We start from the raw sequence: 19,419 nt of genomic DNA on the forward strand, positions 1-19,419 counted from the left end.
AGGTGGCAGTAGGCCCGCATGGTGTTCTCAGGCCCCCGCCCAGACCTAAAGGGACCACAAGAGGTGCAGCACTTCCCAGAAGTTTCTCCAGGGGAAATGTGTCCACAATGCGGACTCGTAGAGAGCCCTGGGCTGGCTAACAGCGCCTCTCCTGATTGGGTGCCTGCCGCGCGCTCTGGCGTGCTTTGAGCTTGCGCAGAACGACCCGGCCGGTAGTGGCAATGTCCGGCCGGTCCAAGCGTGAGTCTCGTGGTTCCACCCGCGGGAAGCGCGAGTCCGAGTCGAGGGGCAGCTCGGGTCGCGTCAAGCGGGAGCGAGATCGGGAGCGGGAGACAGAGGCGCCGAGCTCCCGGGGCAGCCCAGTGCGTGTGAAGCGGGAGGTCGAGCCTGTGAGCGCGCGCGAGGCCCCGACGCCGGTCGTCCCGGCGGTGCGAGTGAAGCGGGAGCGCGAGGCTGACGAGGACTCCGAGCCTGAGCGGGAGGTGCGAGGTGCGCGGGGCTGGGCCGGGCGCGGGCTCCACTCTTGCGTTCTCCTTTTCCTCTCGACTCCCTTTCCTTGGGAGTGAGGGTGGGGGTGGGGCATTCACCCTCCACTCTTGTCGGCGAAAGGCCTCCACTGCGTTTTAACGAGGACAGCACTAGTCTTAGTGAAAACCGCACCTTTGATGTTTTAACAACGGTAGAAATAACGGCATCTGCCCTTTATCGAATACCTAACGTGTGCCAGGCGCTGTGCTAATTACTTTTGTAAATAACTGGAAAATCACTTACTAAATTATGTTATCACCTTCAGTGTTTACCAAACACCTGATTTGTGAGTTCTGTGGTAGTATCTGGAATGTGACCATGTAGCGTCAAGATCCTGAACCCCGGGCACCTCCGCCACACTGCTTTGCCATTCTTTACCTGGACTGAGTCACTGTGGTTTGGGAAAGTGGGTTTTACGTGGCTGTCCCTATGAAAATTAGTGGAGGTAGTTCTGGAGGCTGTGACCTTTGGGAGCCATTCTAACAACTGCTAGTGAGTCTTAACTCCCTTCCATGACTGCAGCCTTTTGCCAGCTTTCTCTGGATTCCTGCTTCGCCTGACACTCTCTGATTCCTAGAGACCTCTTTACCCATCCTTGGCTTCCTTTTAGTGGGCTGCCTTTTCCAATTTGTTGATATCCTACCAGTTGTTAAGTACATTTCCACCACTTGTGAAGCTTTCCCTTTTCACTGCAATTACATTTCCTTCACTGAACTTGAAACTCCTGACTTGAACCTGTTCCTATATACTTGCTTTGTGGAGAGTTAGTAAAAGCCTACTGAAGTAGCAGGTGAATATATCACTATACTTACATGCTAAGGGTGGGATTCATGGGGGGAGTTCCTAGTTCTCCAAGACTTTATAATTCTGCCTTCTGGTCCTGGTTATCTGTATATGATTATATTTTAACATTAACTCTTAAAGTTCTTACAGTCTTCTGTTTGACATATTTTTGTATTACAGAAATACACCTGTCCAGAATAGCACCTTACTCATAGAAAGTGCTTGATAAATATTTTTGAGTAATTAATAATTTCAGGGCATTCTTTACCCTTCTTAAATACCTTATCAGCTTCTGTTTTCCCTTTCTTTGGAAGAGAAATTGTTTTTTAGGTATCTTGCTTAGTTGTGATAAAGGAGATTATTTTCTTTGGAACAGGCTAGAATCCCAGTTGCTATTCTGGCTTGTCTTCCACCCCCCCCCACCCCAACTCCCTTTTATTTTTATGGTGAAATAGATCACAGGTACTAAGATGGATTGAATATAATGCACAATTATAGTTTAAAGAAGAAAGAGCAATCCCTATCAAAATAACACCAGCATTATTCACAGAGCTAGAACAAACAATCCTAAGATTTGTATGGAACCAGAAAAGACCCCCAATAGCCAAAGCAATCTTGAAAAAGAAAACCGAAGCTCGAGGCATCACACTCTCAGACTTCAGGCTGTATTACAAAGCTGTAATCATCAAGACAGGATGGTACTGACACAAAAGCAGACACTCTGATCAATGGAACAGAATAGAGAACCCAGAAATGGACCCACAAACTTATGGCCAACTAATCTTTGACAAAGCAGGAAAGAACATCCAATGGAATAAAGACAGTCTCTTCATATGGTGCTGGGAAAACTGGACAGTGACATGCAGAAAAATGAACCTGGACCACTTTCTTACACCATACACAAAAATGAACTCAAAATGGATGAAAGACCTAAATGTAAGACAGGAAGCCATCAAAATCCTAGAGAAGAAGGCAGGCAAAAACCTCTTTGACCTCAGCCGCAGCAACTTCTTACTCAAGACATCTCCGGACGCAAGGGAAACAAAAGCAAAAGTGAACTATTGGGACCTCATCAAAATAAGAAGCTTCTGCACAGCAAAGAAAACAATTAGCAAAACTAAAAGGCAACTGACAGAATGGGAGAAAATATTTGCAAATGACATATCAGATAAAGGGTTAGTGTCCAAAATCGATAAAGTACTTATCAAACAACACTCGAAAAACAAATAATCTAGTGAAGAAATGGGCAAAAGACACGAATAGACACTTCTTCAAAGAAGACATCCAGATGGCAAACAGACACATGAAAAAATGCTCAATCAACATCACTCATCATCAGGGAAAGACAAATCAAAACCACTATGAGATACCATGTCACACCTTTCAGAATGGCTGACGTGAACAACTCAGGCAAAAACAGATGTTGGCGATGATGTGGAGAAAGAGGATCTCTTTTGCATTGTTGGTGGGAATGCAGAGTGGTGCAGCCACTCTGGAGAACAGTATGGAGGTTCCTCAAAAAATCAAAATAAAACTACCCTATGACTCAGCAATTGCTCTACTAGGTATTTACCCAAGGGATACAGGTGTGCTGTTTCAAAGGGACACATGCACCCCCATGTTTATAGCAGCACTATCGACAATAGCCAAGGTATGGAATGGATAAAGATGTGGTATGTGTGTGTGTGTGTGTGTGTGTGTGTGTGTGTGTATGTATATATATATATATACATATATGTGTATATATATATATACATACATATATGTGTATATATATATATATATATATATATATATACATACACACACACACAATGGAGTATTACTTGGCAATCAAAAAGAATGAAATCTTGACATTGGCAACAACATGGATGGAACTGGAGGGTATTATGCTAAGTGAAATTACAGTCAGAGAAAGACAAATATATGACTTCACTCATATGAGGAATTTAAGATACTAAACAGATGAACATAAGGGAAAGGAAGCAAAAAGAATATAAAAATAGGGAGGGGAACAAAACATAAGAGACTCTTAAATATAGAGAACAAATGAGGATTGCTGGAGGGGTTGCGGGAGGGGGGATGGGCTAAATGGGTAAGGGGCATTAAGGAATCTACTGAAATCATTGTTGCACTATACGCTAACTAACTTGGATGTAAATTAAACAATAAATAAATTTAAAAATATATATTAAAAAAATAAAGAAGAATGAACATTTACATCCTTAAATTTACCATTTGTCAATAACTGTGAAGGGTTTGAGATTTTATTTGCAAGCTGCCTAATTAGCCTGCTACAGTTTTTTGGATGCTGATGAAGATGGGACTAGTTCCTATAGTGTCATTTCCCACAGTGCAATATGAAGAGGACACATACTCACAGTGGGTGGCCTTACTGGAGAGGAACTCTGGGCTTACAGAACTTAAATCTTTCATAATAGTCTGAATTTGCCTCCCCTTTGCTCTGTAGGGAGACTCTCTGTCTTCTAATGCTGTTTGCTATACAAATATTCTTGACAAGATAGTCTGGAGGCAGACAGTGCCTTTGGTCACAATATGGGCAGAAACATGAGAGACCTATGGAGAATTGTCTCCTAATGCTATTCAGCTTAAGAAGTGGTTTGTAACCAGTACCTTAGAAGGTCCCTTAGGCCCCTTCCTAGTTGTATTTGCCTTCCTTGTTTGGGAATTCGCTATTCTATATATTGAAATACTCTTATGTGCTATTTTTATTTTTTTTTCATTTCTACTTTTATTTATTTTTTAAGTTTCTTTGTGTTAATTTTCGAGAGAGAGAGAGAGAGACAGCACAACTAGGGGAGGGACAGAGAGGGAGACATAGAATGTGAAGCAGGCTGCAGGCTGTCAGCACAGAGCCCAGTGCAGGGCTCAAACTTGTGAACTGCGAGATCATGACCTGTGCCGAAGTTGGACACTTAATTGACTGAGCCACCCAGGCGCCCTGTATTTTTAGTTTTACTTCATATATGTATCCCTAAGTAGTACTGTGTTTTATTTTGTATTTGATGTAAATGGAATCATATGTATGTGGTCTTCTGATTTACCTTTTTTTTTTTTTTTTTTTTTGCTAACCATATTTTTGAGGTTCATTCAAATAGATATTCATGGCTACATAGTGTTCTATTGGTGATACCAGAATACATTTATTTATTTTATTTGTGGCGGATATTTGGTTTGTTTCCAATTTGGGCCCTTTCAGACATGCTGCTATAAATATTTTTAGTTAGGCACTTCCAGTGTACATGTGCGAAAGTTTCTCTCAGGTTTATAAGTAGAGATTGCTGGGTCAGAGTTCTGCATATTTTCAGCTTTGATCTTGCTGTACTATTTTCCAAGAGGTTGTAACAGTTTACATTCCCACCAGCAGTTACAGGAACATTTCAATTGCTCTATGTATTTGCCAACACTTGGAATTTTCCGATTTTATTTCTTTCCTTCTATGGTAGATATGAAGTGGTGTATTATTGTCCAGGGAAATTTGCATTTTCTTGGTTGTTGAGGATATTTTCCTCATTTTCTGTTGGGTTGTCTTTTATTGTTTCACCAGTTTCTTTATGTAATCTGCAAATGAATCGTTTTTTGGTTCTATGAGTTTCACATATATTCTCCCAATTTGGCACTTGTTCCATTAGTGGGCTTTTTGGTGTATTGCCGTGCCTCCTGTGTAGGAGCTCATCCTGTTTAGTTTTTCTCATTTCTGGGTTTCTTTGTACTAGTAGTTCACCCTGAGTACTGGTTTCCCATTTCACAGCCTGTGATGATTTTCCTTTCAGCAAAGAATGGCCGCGTGGATTCTGAGGACCGGAGGAGCCGCCATTGCCCGTACCTGGATACCATTAACAGGTTAGTAGGACAGGGATGTCAAGGGCAGCACAGAATGATGGAATCTATGCAGCAAGTGCATAGATTTGACTCTATGTCAAATGATCACAAATTTTATTCTTTTTAAAGCTTTCTGCCCAGAAGATTGTGCTTCTTGCCGTATTTATTAATCTTTGTCTTTTAATATAAAGTGTTAGGGGGCATTTTTTTTTTAAGGGTGGGCACATGCATAAAGAGCTTTTAGCTTAGTTTGAATTTGTTTGGTGGAATAACAGAGTGCATAGTGTAGTTAAAATGACGGTAGCAAATTTAAATATTTTTTGAGCACTCACTACGTGCTAGGTATTACTCTAGGTGGCTGGAATTCAATAGAGAAAAGAAAAACAGGTGTGTCCTAAAACAGAGGTAGTTACCTCATCCCTGTTTCTTTTCTTTGATTCCAGATGGCATCTTACAGTGCTTTTCAACTTATGCTCTAAGGTTGTAGTGCTAATAGAAGTTTTCTTAGTAGTGGAGTTACTCTTTATTTTTTTTTTTTATTTTTAATTTTTTTTTTTAACGTTTATTTATTTTTGAGACAGAGAGAGACAGAGCATGAACGGGGGAGGGTCAGAGGGAGAGAGAGGGAGACACAATCTGAAATAGGCTCCAGGCTCTGAGCTGTCAGCACAGAGCCCGACGCGGGGCTTGAATTCACGAACCGCGAGATCATGACCTGAGCTGAAGTTGGAAGCTTAACCGACTGAGCCACCCAGGCGCCCTGTGGAGTTACTCTTTATAAGGGCTATCTGTTGTGGCAGGCATAAGCCATTTATGGCTAATGACTTGAAACATGGCTTGAGGAACCAAGTTTCAAATTTTATTATTTTTTTTAAATGTTTATTTTTGAGAGAGAGAGAAAGAGAGAGTACGAAAGCATGTGCACAAGTTGGGGAGGGGCAGAGAGAGAGGGAGAGAATCCCAAGCAGGCTCCACACTGCCAGTGCAGAGCCCGACCCAAGGCTTGAACCCATGAACCGTGACGTCATGACCTGAGCACAATCAAGAGTCAGATGCTTAACTAACTGAGCCACCCAGGTGCCCCAAATTTTAATTATTTAGAAATTTCAGTATTAACTTGTGGCTCTTGCTTCCTTTAATGGACAGTATAGCTTTACTGGGACCAGTAACAATTAATTAGAGTTAATATTTGAGGAGAAATCTCTTTGTCACCTTTGGATTCAATAAAAGTAAAGTTTTTTTGTCCCTTAACCTGCCTGGTACTCATATAGCATTACTTTGCCATTGAATAAGTAGATCGATTTGTAGGTATTCTCCTAATATTCAGGTTTCCCATTTACTTTTATGGACAAAAATAGGTTTTTCTTCTATAAAAGGATTTGTTCACTCTTGATATCCTTCCACCCCCAGCCTTTTAATTTGGAATGCTGTTGAGGTCCTGTCACTTTGGTCCTACTTGTAGCTTTTCCTCCAGAGAAAGCGACTGCAATGGAAGGTTCTCTACTGGTTGTAAATTTAAAAAAAAGAAAAAAGATGGTCGCTGGCATTGTGTGTCTAGTACAGATACTTTGACACTGCTTTGGGACTTGGTGGGTGAGGTTGCTATAGTAAATGTTGAGAGGAATAGTTAATGTTTCTCACAGCTTATAGAAGGTTGTTGAACTATCTCTGAAGGATGCTATGTGACATTGTGCAGTGTGGAGCCAATGCTGCTTCTCTTGAGTGCTTTCCTAGACCTCTGTCCCTATTAATTGTTTTTTTTTCTTTGGTTTGGTTATTTTAGGAGCGTGCTGGACTTTGACTTTGAGAAACTGTGTTCCATCTCCCTTTCACATATCAATGCATATGCCTGTCTGGTGTGTGGCAAGTACTTTCAGGGTAAATAAGCATTGTGCATTTTATTTTATTTGTTTTAAATGTTTAAACAATGTTTATTTGTTTTTGAGAGAGAGAGAGAGGGATCGTGAGCTGGGGAGAAGCAGAGAGAGAGGGAGAAAGAGAATCCTAAGCAGGCTCCATGTTGTCAGTGTTGAGCCCTATGTCGGGGCTCGATTTCATGAACCGTGAGATCATGAGCTGACCTGAGACCAAGAGTCAGATGCTTAACTGACTGAGCCACCCAGGCTCCCCAGTGTTGTGCATTTTTTTTTTTTTTTAATTTTTTTTTTCAACGTTTATTTATTTTTTTTGGGACAGAGAGAGACAGAGCATGAACGGGGGAGGGGCAGAGAGAGAGGGAGACACAGAATCGGAAACAGGCTCCAGGCTCTGAGCCATCAGCCCAGAGCCTGACGCGGGGCTCAAACTCGCGGACCGCGAGATCGTGACCTGGCTGAAGTCGGACGCTTAACCGACTGTGCCACCCAGGGCCCCCCCAGTGTTGTGCATTTTAAACTTGTGAAATTTTCAGCGCCAGCTACAGGTCTCCTCTAGAGAGATTTTTTTTTTCTTCAGTTTTTAATGTTTATTTTTGAGAGAGAGAGACAGAGCTCAAGCGGGTGAGGGGCAGAGAGGGAGGGAGACACAGAATCTGAAGCAGGCTCCAAACTCTGAGTTGTCAGCACAGAGCCTGATGTAGGGCTTGAATCCATGAACCGTGAGATCGTGACCTGAGCTGCGGTCGGACGCTTAACCAACTAAGCCACCCACCCGGCCCTCTCTAACCAGTGTCTTAATGCCATCCAAGGAATAAAGTACTAATGTGCTATTCTTTCTTGCTAACTTTTGTGGTGAGAAAAGTTCATGTAGGAGATTCATTGCACAGATGGTGTAGTACTTTGTTTTTGCCAATATTAATACATTCCAGTACAAAATACTGAAGGAAAATCAAATCTGATTTGTCTCTCTCTGGCATCTGCCCTACACTGCCTTTCATTCTTCCCTACAGGCCGGGGTTTGAAGTCTCATGCCTACATTCACAGTGTCCAGTTTAGCCACCATGTCTTCCTCAACCTCCACACCCTCAAGTTTTACTGCCTTCCAGATAACTATGAGATCATCGATTCCTCGCTGGAGGATATCACAGTATGTATCCAAGAGGCTGGTTTGGAACTAGTTCTCTTGGGGACCAGCCTAGGGCTCCTGGGGATTTGCCTGCCCCGAGGTTAGGGAAGAATCTCCATTTCTCGGGCTTGGAGAGGCTTCTTTCCCTTTGGGAGCAACAAGAGAGACCTTAGTAAGAAGGTCTGGATTCATAATTGTGGCCTATGGTCTGCAATCTAGTGGCTGTTTCTGCTTCTAACATTGTGGGTTAGGACTAAAGAAATGCAGCTACTTTCTAATTGGGGTGAAAGCATTTTTGTGAAGTATATTACCTTCCACACTTTGGAGGAAGGATATGAATTAGGCCTGGTGTAGGATAGTGGATACCAAGCTGCATACCAGCTCATGACTGCTTTTGATATGATGCAGCCCAAATGGCCAGTGCCTCCCATCTGTGGGCTCTGGTGTGTGATCTGTGCCAAGAGTCATTGTACTTAAGAGATCATAGAAAGTCTTCTTGGGTTTGATTAATGTTGGAACTATTGATTATTGTTTATTTTTTAGCAAGTGTCTGTGTATTCATGCTGAATGCTTTGTTCATTTTTAAGGAGAGCTTAGTGTCGAGTGTTTGAAACACTATGCTACTTTTATAAATTTTATATGCCTGTTAATAGTTGAGGTTAAAGTAGTTATGGATGGTAATTATAGAGAGGAACTGAAGTAAGTACAAGGTCCCCAAGAGACTTAGTAGAGACCTCTCTGCTGCCCTTTATGTGATGACCCTTATAGGTTTAGGACCGGGGAAGGTTCTGCTCCTGCCCCTCCAGCCATAGGGAGTATCAGATCTCAGATTTGCACAGAGGTGGGGAGGCATTCCTGCTTCTGCACTGGGTCCGTACCAGTCCTGTGTGAGGTTTCACCCGACACTCAGACTCCTGCTGCCTGCAGAGACGTGTGTGTCCTCCGGTTTTGGACCGTTGTTTATCATGGAGTTGGCCAGATGTGAGGTCTGAAGAAAGACCTGGGGATTCAGTGATTTTGGGTTAAACACAGAGATCCCCTTCTAGATTAGTAAGGAGAGGGCCTGTTCAATGTTACCTCAGCTTTTATGCCTATTGTTGGGAGCTCTTTGGTTGGGAGCCCTTTGGTTGTGTGATGAGACATTCATGACCAAAGTATTTTTTGTTTTTGACAAAAATTGCTATTTCACATAGCTCTTGTGAACTCCGTAGACAGTCCTGAAACATCTTGGAATTTTCTTTTGCTTTGCAGTATGTGTTGAAGCCCACTTTCACAAAGCAGCAGATTGCAAACTTGGACAAGCAAGCCAAATTGTCCCGGGCATATGATGGGACCACTTATCTGCCGGGTATCGTGGGCTTGAATAACATAAAGGCCAATGACTATGCCAACGCTGTCCTTCAGGTAGGATCAAGATGGGAACAGTGATGGGGAGAGGAGGTAACCTGAGAACACTGTGAAGGTCAGCCAAGAAGTGACTGCCTTCTGGTAGAGTCAAATGGTACCTGGAGACACCAAGTCTTGCTGAGGATTCTACTTAACTATTTGCACCAAACATAACATTCCTATGTCTGCTCAAAGGGCTGTTGCCCGATGGTGAGGCTTTTTCTAGCCTCTGGGCTCATGGCCTCTGTAGTTTTCAGGGAATGAAGGATAGAATGAGTGTGTGGCCTGGCAGTACCGAATAAGAAACACATGTGTTAGATGATGCATCTTTTCTTTTTTTAATAGCGCAGATGTTCCTTGTGCTGGCTATCTGAGGTCTTGATCCTGCTCCTGTGCTTAAGCTCCAAAGTGGGGCATACAGAAAGCCAAAGTTCTCCTGTTTGCAATTAAGTTTTGTTTTCTAAAAAATTAACGAGTTGGGGTGCTTGGGTGGCTCAGTTGGTTAAGGGTCCGACTCTTGATTTCGGCTCAGGTCATAATCTCACAGTTCGTGGGTTTGAGCCTTGCATTGAGCTCTGTGCTGGCAGTATGGAGCCTGCTTGGGATTCTTTCTCTCTCTGTCCCTCCCCCTCTCTCTCAAAAATAAATAAACATTAAAAAATTATATGAATATTACGTATACATTGTAGAAAAATTAGAACATGTTAGTAAGCACAATTAAGAACATTAACAATAATCTTGCTTCGTTGACCACAAAAATTAATTAAAATTTATAAACATAAACACTTAAGGGATGGGTGGAAGATGTAGAAAGTATAAAGAATGAAGGCTTCATTCTTTCCTTTCTCTAGTACTCTGTCCTGCTTAAAATGTATGAAATCAATACAGGCACACTTTATTTTATTGTGCTTCACTTTATTGTGCCTCACAGACATTGTGCTTTTTACACATTGAAGGTTTGTGGCAACCCTGTGTCAAGGAACTCCTTCAGCACCATTTTCCTGGCAACATTTGCTCACTTCGTGACTATGTCACATTTTGGTAATCCTTGCAATGTTTTAGGCTTGTTACTATACATATAAAATATACGTATATATGTCTATGTACTGTGTGTATGTATGTGGTCATATGCATATACTATATATGTATATTTTGTAGCTTATTTATTGGGGGGGCAGGGCAGAGAGAAGAGAGAGAATTCCAAGCAGGCTTTGCAGTGTTAACACAGAGCCTGATGTGGGACTCATACCCACAAACTCATGAGGCCATTACCCGAGCCAAAGTCAAGAGTCGGATGTTTAACCAACTGAGCCACCCAGGCACCCCTGTTAATTATATTTGAATTCCTGCAATTTCATGGTAAAACTTTAGTGGATGAGGAGTTGCTTCTTATGTCTGAGCAAAGAATGGGGTTTCTTGAGATGGAATCTACTGGTGAAGACGCTGTGAGGATTGTTGAAATGACAAAGGATTTGGAATGTTACATAAACTTGGATGACAAAGCAATAACAAAATTGACAAAATTTTGTCAAAATTGACAAAATAACAAAATTGACTCCAATTTTGAAAGTTCTGCTGTGGGTAAAATACTAACAAACAGCATCACATGCCAGGGAGAAATTGTTCATGCAAGGAAGAGTCTGTTGATGCGGCAAACTTCATTGTCGTCTTGTTTTAATAAACTGCTGGAGTCACCCCGGCTTCAGCAACATGATCAGTCAGTAGCTATCAGCATGGAGGCAAGACCCTCCACCAGTATAAAGATGACTCACTGAAAGCTCAGATGTTGGAGGGCATTTGGGCTGCTCAGTCAGTCCAGCATCTGACTCTTGATTTCAGCTCAGATCATGATCTCACAGTTGCTAAGATCAGGCCCTGCATTAGGCCCTGCATCAGACTCTGCACTGACAGTACAGAGCCTTCTGGGGATTCTCTCTCTCTCCCTTTCTCTTTCTGCCCCTCCCCCTTGTGGGTGCACATTTGCTCGCTCTCTTAAAAAAATAAATTTAAAAAAAACTCAGATGATAGCATTTTTTTAGCAATAAAGTAATTTTTTTTAACGTTTATAGATTTTGGAGAGTGGGGGAAGGGCAGAGTGAGAGAGAGAGAATCCCGAGAAGACTTCACACTGTCAGCGCAGAGTCCTACTCGGGGTTTGATCCCATGAACCATGAGATCATGACCTGAGCCGAAATCAAGAGTTGGGCACTTAACCGACTGAGCCACCCAGGTGCCCCTAAATTACTTAACTTAAAAAGTATTTTTAAATTAAGGTATGCACGTTGTTTTTTTAGACATAGGCTATTGCACACTTAATAGACTATAGTATAGTAGAAACATAACCTTATGATGGACTGGGAAACCAAAAAATCCCTTTGACTCTCTTTATCGTATTATTAGCTTTATTGTAGTGGTCTGAAACCGAACCTGTAATATGCCTGTACATATTCTTGTTCAGCATCTTTAATGATTACATGTTAATTCAGTTCGTGAATGAATTATAGTTTATTTAACCATCATATCTTGTATTAATGCATTTAGGGCCTAGATTCTAGGCTGTAGGCTATTCGTAGCAATTTACAAACCCATCAGCAACACAAAAGAGAGTTCTTCATCTTGCATTGTGTCTGTTACACTTATTTTTTTCCCATTTTGATACATTTAACCTACCTTTTGTTTATTCACTTCTAAAGTTGATTACTTGTATTTTTTCAAGTGTTGATGGGCCATGTGCTCGTTTTTCTGTTGGGAGTTTATTTTGCTGAACTCTGAAAAATATGTATTAGCGTTTTTCTGTTATATATGTTGCAAAGATTTCCTTCTAGTTCTTATTTGGCCTTTAAACTTTGATTATGGTATTTTTGCATAAAGAATTTGGATAAAAAATTATGAAAGTGTATCTGTCAGTTTTGACATCTGCCACTGATGTCATACCTAGACCCTGGAAAGGTTAAATGCTTCAGTAGAGAGAAAAAGACTTACAGGTTGAACAGATAGGATTTGAACATGGTCAGTACAGTTAGCCTTGGCTTTGTGAGGGGTTTTAGTTCCCATAGGAAGTTTTTATTTTTAAAATAAGTAGACGAACAAATCCTCTGTGATATAATTGCCACTACAATGGGATTGAATGGACGAAGTATTCCATCTGGAGGCTGAATGATTTCCGTCTGACACATACTTTTTTGTATTGTTGCTGAAAGCAGAGAGCAACCTCTCTCCACAGCTTGGATAAGTGAGAGCTAGGATGAACTTTGTCCATACTTCTTTCTTCCTTTATTAATTTATTTTTGTAAAGTTTATTTATTTATTTTGAGAGAGACAGAGAGTGCATGTGTGCACACACGTGCAGGGGAGGGCGAGAGAGGGGAAAGGAGAGAGAAAATCCCAAGCAGGCTTCACCCTGTCAGTGCGGAGCCCAACATGGGGCTCGAATTCACAAACTGAGATCATGACCTGAGCCGAAATCAAGAGTTCAATGCTCTTGAGCCACTCAGCCCCCATACTTCTTTCCTTTAGATAATAACCCTTTTTTTTAGTAATTATTCTCTAGGCATGAAGTCCTTGTTTATTTAGGTGAGCTAAGCTTGTAGGGGCTTTCCCAATCACCTCTGTTGCAGTATTCCCTGTGTCCTGAGTTGTCTTCCTCTAAGATGCCTAGGTTTATTGTATTTAGCAGAAACCTCTATCCTCCTTTCTAAACGGATTACCTTGCCAAAGAAAGTTATGCTCATAGTAAGCACAGTGCTGTTAAGGATTCACAAACCCATCAGGAGGGACCTGTAGGGAGATGGCATTTATTTAGGGTCTGTTCTGTGGTTTCCCTCCCAGTTTTGTAGCTCATACTAATGAGCTTTATTTCTTCCTGAACCAACATGGCTAGTCTTTATCTTTCTTTAATGAGGTAAAATTTATTATTATTATTAATTATTATTATTATTACTATTTTAATTTAAATTTTAGTTAACATACAGTGCAGTATTGGTTTCAGGAGCAGAATTCAGTGATTCATCAGTTACATACAACACTCAGTGCTCATCATAGCGTGTGCCCTCCTTAGTACCCATCTCCCACCCACCTCCCTCCATTACCCATAGCTTGTTCTGTATCATTAAGAGTCTCTTGTGGTTTGTTTCCCTCTCTTCACCCCCCTGCCCTGCCCATTCCCATATGTTCATCTGTGTTGTTTCTTAAGTTCCACTTATGAGTGAAATCATACGGTATTTGTCTTTCTCTGATTGACTTATTTTGCTTTTCATAATACATTCCAGCTTCATCCATGTCATTGCAGATGGCAAGATTTCATTCTTTTTGATGGCCAACAAATACTTCATTGTGTTTATATACACCACATCTTCTTTATTCATTCATCAATCGATGGACATTTGGGCTCTCTCCATAGTTTGGCTATTGTTGATAATGCTGCTGCTGTATACATTGGTGTGCGTGTACCCTTTTGCATCTGTATTTTTGTATCCTTTGGGTAAATAAATACCTAATGGTGCAATTGCTGGATTGCAGAGTAGTTCTGTTTGGTAAAATTTATTTTCTCCTAAACCTTTTGGCCATTTTTGATCATAACAGAATTAATCACTTTTATATATATGTTCATTTTGTATCATTTTTATATATAATTATATTAATTTTTGTTATTTTATTTTATATTTATGTATTATCACTCTTTCAATAAATACCACACTTGGGAAAAACACCAAACTTTATTAAGATGACTTTCATGTTATTTAAAAAAATTTTTTTTAATGGTTTTATTTATTTTTGAGAGAGAGAGAGAGACAGTACTAGTAAGGGAGGGACAGAGAAAGAGAGAGACACAGAATCCAAAGCAGACTCCAGCGTCTGAGCTGTCAGCACAAGAGCCCAACACAGGGCCTAAACTCGTGCATGGCGAGATCATGACCTGAGTCTAACTGAAGTTAGATGTTTAACCGACTAAGCCACCCAGGCACCCCATTTTTTTAAAGTTTTTTTTTAATGTTTTTATTTGCTTTTTAGAGAGAGAGACAGAGTACTAATGAGGGAGGGACAGAGAGAGAGGGAGACACAGAATCTGAAGCAGACTCCATGCTCTGAGCTGTCGACACAGAGCCCAGATTTTAATGTGCATTTGAGAGATGGGAGAATTTTGGCCTCCAGATAGTTATCTCTGCCCTAGCCAAATGGAATGTTTGGATTTCTAGCTTTTAATTCCTATGAATGCAAATATAGTCACAAACCTAATTAGAATAAATGAAGGAAATTATTAAATAAGTTGGTCAGTGAATAGGGACTTGAATTCTTTTTTATTTAAAAAAAATTTTTTTTTTCAACGTTTATTTATTTTTTTGGGGACAGAGAGAGACAGAGCATGAACGGGGAAGGGGCAGAGAGAGGGAGACACAGAATCGGAAACAGGCTCCAGGCTCTGAGCCATCAGCCCAGAGCCTGACGCGGGGCTCGAACTCATGGACCGCGAGATCGTGACCTGGCTGAAGTTGGACGCTTAACCGACTGCGCCACCCAGGCGCCCCTTGAATTCTTTTTTATAAAAAATTATTTATTTTTAGAGCGAGAGAGTGCACAAGAGAGGGAGGCAGAAGGGGAGAGAATCTTAAGCAGGCTCCATGCTTAGTGCAGAGGCTGATGCGGGGCTCAATCCCATTACCCTGGGATTATGATCTAAGTTGAAATCAGGAGTTGGATGCTCATCCAACTGAGCCACCTAGGCGTCTGAATACTTTTTTTCTTTTTTTTTTTTAAACTTCTTGGTTGGGTTGCCTGGCTGGCTCATTTGGTGGAACGGGTGCCTCTTGATCTCAGGGTTTTAAGTTTGAGCCCCATGTTGGATATACAGATTGCTTAAAAAAATTCTCTAAAATAAAAAAAAATAATAAAAAACTTCATGTCCAAAACAAAATATCTGCACAACTGGACTTTATGTGAAACTTAGTACAGAGGATGTTTCTATAATAATGTGAACTTTAAACCTCAGCATTTCCTTTTGACTCTTTGAGGCCATCACAGGCCTGGTTCTATAAGTGCTTGGCTCCCAGGGTTGTGCGTGGGGGCCCTTCGCAGGGCCTCTGGATTAATTGGCTGAAGTATTTGACTTCCAGGCTTTGTCTAATGTTCCTCCTCTTCGGAACTACTTCCTGGAAGAAGACAATTATAAGAACATCAAGCGTCCTCCAGGGGATATCATGTTCTTGTTGGTCCAGCGTTTTGGAGAGCTGATGAGAAAGCTCTGGAACCCCCGAAATTTTAAGGCACACGTGTCTCCCCATGAGATGCTTCAGGCTGTTGTCCTTTGCAGCAAGAAGACCTTTCAGATCACCAAGCAAGGTAAGGAACAAGTCATTCATATTTTGTCTTTTTTTTTAAACCTTTTTTTTTTTTTTAAATGTTTATTTTGAAGGAGAGAGAGAGCGCAAGCGTACGAGCATGAGTGGGAGGAGGGGCAGACAGAGGAGGAGACACAGATCCGAAGCAGGCTCTGGGCTCTGAGCTGTTAGCACAGAGCCCAACGCGGGGCTGGAACTCATGAGCCGTGAGACCGTGACCTGAATTGAAGTTGGATGCTTAACCGACTGAGCCACCCAGGCACCCCAGTCATTCATATTTTCTGATGTTAGGGCAACAAAATTAGTTTGATGAGCAAATTTACTTGTACTTGCTGTAAACCTTGTAGTAACCAGGTGAGTATCCAGTTCATCATATGATTATGTTCCTGATTCTTCTTTCATCAGCCTGCCCTGTTCAGAGTCCTGAGATTTCAGCTGGATAGAAAGTCTGTCATATGTAGTAAACTAAACTGTACGGTTTTGGGGGAAAACCAGGAGGCTGGGAAAGGTGCCAACCCTTAAGCACTTGCCACATTTGTTTCTCATTTTGTCATGTTGCAGGCTAGATATTCCAATGACCTGTTTTGACTGTTTTCATCCCTCCAAGTCCAAATAGTTATTGCTGTGTGAGTAATGTGGACACTGTAGCTCTTACTACCTGGATCTCATACAGTGTCCTCTGGCCTCATGTCAGTTTGTTCATCATCCATTCCTGTTGCTAGTAGGTTTTAAGGCTGCAGGGATAAGCAACAGTTTTTTTCTTCCAGGAGCTCCCATTCTAGTGGGGAAGATAGTTGTGTAAAAAGGTGAGCACAGGGTGGTAAGCGCTGTGATTGAGGAAGGGAAGTATGCTCTGGGAGGGAGCGTGGAGCAGGGAACCCTGGCTGAGCACATGGGAGGTCATATGGAGTCAGAGTGGAGGAAGAGCTAGCTGAGTTCCAGGCACAGAGGAGATAGGTTGGGGCTGGGCATTCCAGGTTAAAGAGGACACTGCCAACAGGAGCGTGGATATGCCAGGAACAGACACAAGGCTGCCAGTAGCCAGGTGCTTAGATTCCGGGGGACAGTGTGAGAGCTGAAGTGGAGGTGCGAGAGAGGGACTGGATTGTCGGGTTTATGTGCCACTAGAAGGAGATGGGTTATATCCTGACAACAGTGGGGAGTCAATGAAGGCTTTTAAGCCAAGATGTAATGTCAGATTTAGGTTTTATTTATTTATTTATTATTATTATTATTATTATTATTATTATTATTTTTTATGTTTATTTTTGAGAGAGACAGAGACAGAGTGTGAGCAGGGTAGGAGCAGAGAGAGGGAGACACAGAATCCGAAGCAGGCTTCAGGCTCCGAGGTGTCAGCACAGACCCCGATATGGGGCTGGAACTCACGAGCCATGAGATCATGACCTGAGCTGAAGTCGGACACTTAACCGACCCAGCCACCCAGGTGCCCCACAGACTTAGGTTTTATAAACAAGATTCTGGCCAATGAGTGATTTAGAGGGGAAATTCAATACTGGCTTTTGATGGGTGGTGAGATACACATTTGAAGTAGAGATGATAATGGAAGGTCCTGGTTGGGTCAGAGATCCCAGGGAGAGAGCAAAGATCAGAAGACTAAGAGCTTGACCTTGAGGAGTGCCAGCATTTAATGTCCAAATAGAGGAGGACGCCCAGAGGACAGGATGGTGTTGCCTGAAAGGAAGAAGGAAAACCAGGAATGTGGCCTCATGCCAGCCAGCGCATGGTTTGGACTATACTAATTTGCAGCTTCAAAATGCCTCACCCTTCCTTCTTTTCCAGGGGATGGAGTTGACTTTCTGTCCTGGTTTCTGAATGCTCTACACTCAGCTCTGGGGGGCACAAAGAAGAAAAAGAAGAGTAAGTCATGTTATTTTGTAAAAGGGAGCTCTTTTTTTGTTTGCTTCCTTTTATAGGCACTTTGCAACTTCCCATCCTTTTCTTAACTTTTTATTTTTTTGTGTTAGGGTAGTGTCTGTGTATACATGGACTAAATTTTATTCCTGAATAGGTTCCTCTCCATTTTTAAAAATTAGGATATGGTTATATCCAATGGCATGTTTAATACATGGAAATAGATATAATAATGCTCTAAAATCCTGACCTAGTTCCAAACTGAGGGGCTGGGCAGCATGTTGTCGACTGCTAGTCTCCTGGCAGTGCACGAGTTAATGTGAAGAGGACTCACTGCATGGTTTGCCTGGCTTCTAAGTTGACTGGTAAAGCAGAGTAAAAGCTAGTTCCTTCCCCTGGGCCTGTACTTGGGAGAAATGAGGCTTGCTTCCGTATTGATTCTCAGACTTTAAGTCCGATGGTCTCTTAACATCCATGTTGGCATAGCAGTAGTTAGACAGTTTTCATGAATGCCAGAAATAGTTGTTAGCTTAGAGAGTGCTGAGCTAGATAAATAATTTTGGAGACCTAATGCAGCTTTTTCCTTGTCCTTTTTCTCTGTTCTGCTGGTGTTAACGTTTATTAATGTGGAATTATGGGCTGATGCTCTACCAGATGGCCCTACCACCTCTACCAGGTGTCTTCAACCTGTTTACATCCTCTGAGTTCTGTATCTTGTGTGCTATTAGGATTCTAGAACCCTGTTGTACTTTCTGTCTCAGTGCTTTGGTTCTGTTCTGCTCTGTCCCTCAGTCTGCATTTTTGTTTTACGTCCAGTGCAGGGTGGACTTTATCTTCCTTTGCACACAGCATAAGGTTATGGGAAAGTCTTTGGATGTATCTTGTTTTGCTTGTGATTTTTTTTGTGATTCATAAGTCTCTAGGGTTTATAAATCATTTCATTCATTCATTAAGATGCACTTAATTTTTCTCCTATGGTACAGGCCCTGTGCTAGAGGGTATCTTATGGAGAAGGCAGACACAAAGTAATTATTTACACAAATAATGATGAAGGTACCATGGTGGTACATGTTGCAAAGGTACTTCTGTGTTTACTGAGAGCTTTGAGTCTTAGCTGGACAATGCTGGTTTATTTCATAAATTTAGAAGTTAGGACTATATTCTGGAAATGCTTTCCAACCTGACAGAATTTGCATTTTGATTTCTGTTTGTACAGCCATTGTGACTGATGTTTTCCAGGGTTCCATGAGGATCTTCACTAAAAAGCTGCCTCATCCTGATCTGGTGAGTGGGGGTTGAAACTGACTCTTGGCCTGATTTATCTTACCTGAGGGGATTCACGGTTGACAGAGAGAGGCTTAGAGGTCTGTCAAGGCCTCTTGTCTCAAGATGAGGTTCTACAAAAACTCTTGTCAAGTGACAGCTCCTCGGGCTTTTGTTGCACCAGTGTGCTTAAGTTGGGCAGTTACGGTAGGGTAAAAGTCTTGCTGGTTTAAGTGGTCTGGCCATTGGGTGGTGCTGGTGTGATTTTTCAGAAAGCTCAGATAAGCCTTCTAGATCATCTAAAAGGGTTTTAAATAGTCTGGTATTTAAATACAATCTCTCTAGGGTCTTCTGGGTGGCTTAGTCAGTTGAACATTTGACTCTTCATTTTGGCTCAGGTCAT

At 41.7% G+C, this 19,419-nt stretch overlaps 1 protein-coding gene and 1 long non-coding RNA gene across 2 annotated transcripts in view; one reads left to right on the plus strand and one right to left on the minus strand.

Annotated features, from left to right (window-relative positions):
• The first annotated feature begins 180 nt into the window (after positions 1–180).
• Positions 181–19,419, plus strand: part of USP39 (ubiquitin specific peptidase 39) — a 33,777-nt gene continuing 14,538 nt past the window's right edge. The window contains exons 1-8 of the mRNA XM_003984212.5: positions 181–489; positions 5,106–5,175; positions 6,938–7,032; positions 8,042–8,178; positions 9,409–9,561; positions 15,654–15,879; positions 17,682–17,759; positions 18,970–19,037. Coding sequence (XP_003984261.1) covers positions 222–489; positions 5,106–5,175; positions 6,938–7,032; positions 8,042–8,178; positions 9,409–9,561; positions 15,654–15,879; positions 17,682–17,759; positions 18,970–19,037 — 1,095 coding nt within the window. The 5' untranslated portion in view covers positions 181–221. The remainder of the gene's footprint in view (positions 490–5,105; positions 5,176–6,937; positions 7,033–8,041; positions 8,179–9,408; positions 9,562–15,653; positions 15,880–17,681; positions 17,760–18,969; positions 19,038–19,419) is intronic.
• Positions 17,371–17,731, minus strand: LOC111559841. The gene is made up of 2 exons (XR_002741195.1): positions 17,665–17,731; positions 17,371–17,573 (listed from the first exon to the last, which is right to left on the minus strand). It is a non-coding gene; the product is annotated as an uncharacterized LOC111559841 (long non-coding RNA).

The sequence above is a fragment of the Felis catus genome, chromosome A3, assembly GCF_018350175.1.
Source record: "Felis catus isolate Fca126 chromosome A3, F.catus_Fca126_mat1.0, whole genome shotgun sequence".
In the NCBI taxonomy this organism is placed as follows: domain Eukaryota; kingdom Metazoa; phylum Chordata; class Mammalia; order Carnivora; family Felidae; genus Felis; species Felis catus.